The sequence below is a fragment of the Nanorana parkeri genome, unplaced genomic scaffold, assembly GCF_000935625.1.
Source record: "Nanorana parkeri isolate BGI_ZX_2015 unplaced genomic scaffold, ASM93562v1 scaffold969, whole genome shotgun sequence".
Taxonomy (NCBI): Eukaryota; Metazoa; Chordata; class Amphibia; order Anura; family Dicroglossidae; genus Nanorana; species Nanorana parkeri.
Window position 1 is genome coordinate 641,658 of NW_017307237.1, and position 6,381 is coordinate 648,038.

General features: G+C 42.3%; 1 protein-coding gene and 1 long non-coding RNA gene across 12 annotated transcripts in view; one reads left to right on the forward strand and one right to left on the reverse strand.

Moving 5' to 3' along the window:
* Nucleotides 1–6,381, forward strand: part of LOC108795461 (protocadherin gamma-A4-like) — a 290,173-nt gene that overhangs the window by 274,826 nt on the left and 8,966 nt on the right. For 10 of the 11 annotated variants that reach the window (XM_018566713.1, XM_018566709.1, XM_018566705.1 and 7 more), the window contains exon 2: nt 4,436–4,494. In XM_018566713.1, the coding sequence (XP_018422215.1) occupies nt 4,436–4,494 (59 nt within the window). Of the gene's footprint in view, nt 1–4,411; nt 4,495–6,381 lie in introns of all 11 variants that reach the window. The other variant, XM_018566707.1, reaches the window with a different exon arrangement.
* Nucleotides 1–6,381, reverse strand: part of LOC108795465 — a 19,968-nt gene that overhangs the window by 4,052 nt on the left and 9,535 nt on the right. The window contains exon 2 of the long non-coding RNA XR_001941755.1: nt 3,990–3,993. This is a non-coding gene — a long non-coding RNA (uncharacterized LOC108795465). The remainder of the gene's footprint in view (nt 1–3,989; nt 3,994–6,381) is intronic.

A 6,381-nucleotide genomic window follows, 5' to 3' on the forward strand; every position in this document is an offset into this window, starting at 1 on the left:
ATGCATGTATATATATATATATAGAGAGAGTATAATATATATATTACCCCATATTGGTAAGTTACTTATGTATTTCACTAATGTCCTCCTTCAAACAGACAGCGGATTATGATAAAGTAGATTGTGGTAAACGAAGCATTGTCAAATGATTGCTGTTAACCAACAGGGAGGAAAGACTGGGAATTATTGTTATTGGTGCTTATCATTTTTACCTTGACTACACCTATCATGGCCAGCATTTAGACTGTGCATTCGCAATCTTGTATATTTGTGCAGGTGCTCCCTTGTGTTCTGTACACCTGCACACCGGTGTGCATGTGTTTTTGCACAAATGCCTCACATTCACTACTGTGCACAACTATTATACACATGTAGGTTTATTCTGTTGTTTAGAAATGACAATGGACAGCTCAGACAGAGCTGTGTCTTATACAGTGTAAAGCAGTCCCATTCCCCCACAGCTTGTGAGATCAGCTTAGGTCACCTGCTCATATAAGACACAGGAGGCAATAGGAAACAATAGGAGGATTAATCTTGTAAACCTCTTATGTGTTCCATTGAATTGTCCACAAATGATTCCAGACTATGAGTTCTTTACACATTTCCTGCTAGCAATGCAGAAGTGATGTAGCTGAAGTTTTAGACGTTTAAGTCAGAAGATGTGATCATACATTGTACAGTATTTGATATTTTACTGTATTTCCAGTTTGCTGGATCTTCAAAATAGCCGAGTCTTTGTAACACTTCAACTATTAGTACGAAGGAGCACAGGGACGCTGCTGCAGCACTCATTCAGCTCAATATACTGATTTTGCCTTGGATACCAAGAAGGGTGATCCAAATTCCCGAGATCAATCTATTTCTTTTGTTACTTCTAATTGTACAACATGTTATATATGCAAAAGTGGGTGGGAGCACCTACCTAAAACTTCCATGTGTCAGGGAGATGTCACTGTTGGAGTATCCGGGATATATAATAATGGCAAATGAAAGAAGAACTCTGGACAGAAGAAAACTTAACCCTTGCAGTGGAGCTACCCCTGAACTGCAAGTGTTAAGTGCTTAATTTTATCTAGGGAGAGAATAACAAAAATGTACTCACCCGAACCTCGCACCTTCCTGGCTGCTAGAGCCTCTCTCCACATCTGTTTTGGCAGTGAGTCATCATGTCCAATACAGTGTTTTGGAAGTGAGGACGCCAAGGGACATTTCATTGCAAGAGCAGAGGGGGAGAGAGGCTACAGGGACTGGTCTAGCAGCCAGGCAGGTCCAAAGTTTTGGTGAATATATCTTTGTTATTTTCACCCCTAGACAAAAACTAGCCCTTAACCCGTGCAATGCGATGGTAGTCCCACTGCAAGGGTTACGGTTTGCCTGGAGTTCTTCTTTAACTCACCAAGCTCCACTTAATTGAAAACATCACTTTGGGATATATTAGTACGTTATTGTTTTATAAACCTTTTTTTCTGGTCTTTACATAAGCAATCTTATCTAAGAATGCTCTTATTTCATAAATAAGGTATGTCTGTTTGAAACCAATGGATTTTCTGCAGTTGCAGTCTCTAATGATGTTAAACATTCATATTGCAGTGCATATTTTCTTTGACTAGGTTCTAGAGCTGACCATACACTGAAAGTTTCTTTTTCATTCAGCAATCATTCAGCCCCGCGAGCTGAAAGAGAAAAAAATGCTTGATTCCCTCATCCATGTTAAATAGCGTGGCTGGGGAATCTCCCCTGCTGGGCTATGGTATTTCTGAAAGCCGATGCCTAGGGGCTGATTGCCTGCAATCACTGTTCAGCTGACGATTTTTGGTCCAGCAACTTCAACAAAAGTCTGTTGAAAAATTGAATTTTGTTGAATGGAGTGGTATCAACAGGGCCACCCACAGTGCAAATTCGATCAGTGTACGGCCAGCCTACATGGGAACTAGACCGACTAATCTAATGTCTCCTAAAACAGTTACTTTTAAGACATCCCAACTGTCAAGGTTGTCAGTGTGCTTATTTCAGCCAAACTTAGTGTTTCATAGCTGATCACATGTACAGCACCATGGCAACTGCAATCCAAATAGAGGCTAAGATGGCACCTTCCTTGGCTGTAGAGGATTAGAGGTTATAGTTCCACTTTAAAGGAGAATTATGAGGTGAGTGCTTTTCACTCACCTCATAGTTCTAGCCGACCTGTGACAATGAGACTGTGACAGGTCGGCTCAGTAGATCGGGAGGTGAGAGAACACATACCGACGCTCGCTCACTTCTCGATCCTGTCACGGCTCTCTGCCGTGACAGGGCCCTCCCCACTCCGATCCACCAGCGCTGACTGGTGGAACGGACGGGGAGGGGGCGGGTACAGCTGGCTCTGCCTCTAGATAGGCAGAGCCAGCTGTCACTCACGCAGCTGGGCGGATCTCGACATCGATGTCGGGATCCACTCTGGCTGAGGCATCTCAGTATACCGCGAGCTGTAGCTCGCGGTATACTGAGCTTAGGGTGACGGGAGGACGCTAGTTTGCGTCCTCTCGTTACCCTAAGGTGAACTATGGGGAAAACCCCTGACCCCATAGTTCTCCTTTAAGTGACGTGAAGGATCTCAAGGTAGAATGTTTTATTCATTACATAAAATAAATACTTTGTTTTGCTCAAAATATGTTCTTTGGTACTGCTGAGATGTGTCCTACTGTCTCATGGGAAGTATAATGTGTAATGATAGGCCCACTTTAGGATTGTGCATTATCGCCATAACTATAAGGAAGTTACACTGACACGATCTGCTATTTAGCATATGTTTCCATTCAGACAGAACAGGCAGAATGCGGCTCATTAATATCTTCAGCAGCTTAAAGTGCTGTAATTTGTGCAGCGATCAATCACAATGCGGTAAATGTAAAGATTCCATGCATTTTTGCACTCCAGGGATGGAGGCTGCTACATGGTCTTCGGTGAGATAATGACAGAACTCAGTTTGTGGAAAATGTTTTTGTGGTAAAGCAGTGTGCTATATAATGAGTGATCCGGATGTGTCGTATTCAACAGATTGCTACAACAATACAGAAGTTCACATGTCTCTATTTCTGTTTTCAATTTAGCGCTGTAGAAAACAATTATTATCTTATTACTTAGATTTTTGCTCTTTCAATATACACCATATCGTAATCATAGTGCATCATAGTAGCTTATCTTACAAAATGTGGTATAGTGGCAAGTATTATTGACCTCTACTGCTGTGATGGTTCTGTCCTGACCAGGGCTATATCTCTATGGAGTTTGCTGTCCTTCACTGGAGCTCATTATTCACCTGAGTATCTGAATGAAACTCTGTTCTTGTTGCTTGTACCGGAACAATAAGTAAGAATGCAGAAGCATGGTTTACTAATAGTTTGAATATTAGTCCTAATAATAATGACACAGCAATGCATTAGACAGTAGAGTGCATCATGATGCACAATCCGTATGTTGTAGCGTGCTGAGTTAATAAAAAATGGTCATGTGCATTTTTTGATGCTTTGTGGTGCATTAACAGCCCATTTATAATGAATGGACTGCCTAAACGCCAGTGGCGTCACAAGGGGGGGTGTGGCCCGCACCCAGGTGACACCATTGGAGGGGTGACACCAAAATGACTGACAGTCATTTTGGTGTCACCCCTCTCTGAAAAGTCGGGCACTCGGTCAAGGACCGAGAGACCGACAGCTGCTTGAGAGAGGAGGGGACCCTGTGGCATACCTTATCCCACCAGATGATGTCCCCTCCTCTCTCTGCCAGCATCCATCACCCAGCAGGTAACAGCGGTACCGCACTTGACGTCATCACGGGGGTCACAGCACCAGGTGTCACCCCGCCTCGGGACCCCTCTGCTTAACGCAACACACTTTAACATGCAAAGTAACGCACGTGCATGAGCTCACTGCTAAAGTGTGAATCAGCCCTCAGATTGTTGCATAACCACACAGTTTGACCTTTTTGTGATTATGTATGGGGACTTTTACATTTCTTTCAAAATATAAAATTGTGGTGTCATTTATTTAACATTAACCTTATGTATACGATTGCAGACACTTTAGATTGTAAGGTCCAGTGTCGCAGATAGAAACAAGTTTCTCTCGCACTAAGTAATATATGCATAATGGATAATTACGGTTACACATAACACCTGCAAAATGCTAGACTTTTTTTGTTTTGTTTGATGAACTATTGATTTCAAGTGAACCTGTAAAGTGAACCCTGTAATCTTTTCGAAGTAAAAGCCCTGCCTAAGATCACCCCTATAAGATGCGCACAATCACTTTTATAAGGTGAAACACTCTTCTGTGACCCCTTCTAATTTACAATACAATGAACATTGTTTGATTATCATCTTTAAAAATGCAATGATGTGCCAAGAGTGAATGCATCCGGAACACCAATTAAGGACACCATTCTGTTTCTTTTTCAGCAATCTCAGCCTAATGCAGACTGGCAGTTCACTCAGGGCCAAAGACCGGGACCAAGTGGGTGAGTAATCTGAATGGTTTTTATTTCTATTGTGGATGTATCTAAGTTTGAAAAGTTTTTTTTTAAGCATGACATTTATTCTGTTTCTTCACTTTCTCAATAATAAACATTTTAGATATGAGTGAACTACTTTAGAATGTGTATAGGGTCACTGTTACTCCATCATCGAATTCTCCTCACGTAGCCAGTTACCTGTCCCTTTATATCACTACATGAATGTCATTTTGCATATTACTGTATTAAACTTTACATTTTGATTATCCTTGAACCATGCCCATAATTCCAGTCTTTCTAAGATGAGAAACACACCTTCCAGCATAAACTATGTATAAGCATAAAACCCCCCACCATGCCCCCAGTTACACGAATCATGAAGAATTGATGCACAAAAAATTATTGGTTTAAACCATAAGTGCTTTTATCCTCCATCACTTTTCCTTTTAACAGGCTTGTCACAATCACAAATGCAAACAGTTAGAGGTTGGGTGGAAGGTTCAGTGTAATAAAACACTTTTAGTTAGTAAATAGTTGCTGTGTTATTAAAGAACAATCCAGGAAAAAAAAATTGAATTAACCTTTGCAGTGGGGCTACCCTGCACTGCAAGGGTTAACTGCTCTTTTTTGTCCAGGGACTAAAATAAAAAAAATTATACTCACCATAACTACGGAGCCGACCAGCTGTCACAGCGCTCCCACCAGTCTCTCTCCTCCTCTGCTGAAGCAATGGTATGTTCCTCAGCATCCCCACATCCTATACACTGTGTATAGAACGTGATGACTCAGGGACCTTAGACTGCTGCACTGGAGGGGGGGGAGACGCTGGGAGAACCGGTTTAACAAGAAAACTGGCTTGGAGGATTGGGTGAGTATAACTTTTTTTTATTTAGTCCCTAGAAGAAATCAAGCAGTTAACCCTTGCAGTGCAGGGATAGCCCTGCTGCAAGGGTGAATACAATTTTTGTCCCAGAGTTTTTTAGGGTCTAGATGTCAGATCAAAAAGTGGGACAACTGAGGAGGAATGAGGGATAGAGGGGTTTGACTCCAGAAGAGGCACAGTTGGGAGCCCTGCACGTATCGAAACTGTTTTAATGCAATTAAATAGTTCTAATAACTCATATAGGAACACACTGAGGGGGAGTTATCAAATCTGGAGCAGACATAATCTGCAGCAGTTGTGCATAGCAACCAATCAGCTTCTCTCTTTCATTTTCAAATATTAACTGAACAAACTAAAGAGAGAAGCTGATTGTTTGCCATGGGCAACTGCTCCAGTTTCTGTCTGTTCCCGTTTTGATAAATCCCCCATTGTATTAAACTGTATTGCTTGGATATGCCCTGTACAAGCACATTGGAGGGGATAATTGGTTGTACTAAATGCTGCATGGAGTTCTATCCATGCAGAAAGAACTCAAAGTCAGCATGTACTATTTTTTATTCTAGCCTTTGTCAAGGCCTTTTATGGGCAGATGTGTGTTGTGGTTTCCAAATGCAATTCTTAACATTGCCCAACAGTAAAGCTACAAAGGTGCCTATAAAACACCCATCTGCATGCAGCAGGTTTATAGTAATGAGGAAACTGTAGTAAAGGTGCCCATTTTCATTAAAAGATAGTCTCCTGATTCAGCTGATTTCAGCCAGATGAGGGATGGTCTAATACAGTGGTGGCGAACCTATGGCACATGTGCCAGGGAGGGCACGTGGGGCCCTCTCTGCTGTCACGCGAGCCCAGGTTCAGGGACCACCTCTGAAAATAGATCGCCTCGGTATGGGATCCAGGCTGGTCACAATCAGGCAGCGGCCTCTAAACAGGCATATTAGGCGGCTGCTTTCTCCTCGCTAGGACCCCGAGAGACCCCAGGGAGCTGCCATCTAATATGCCTGTTTAGA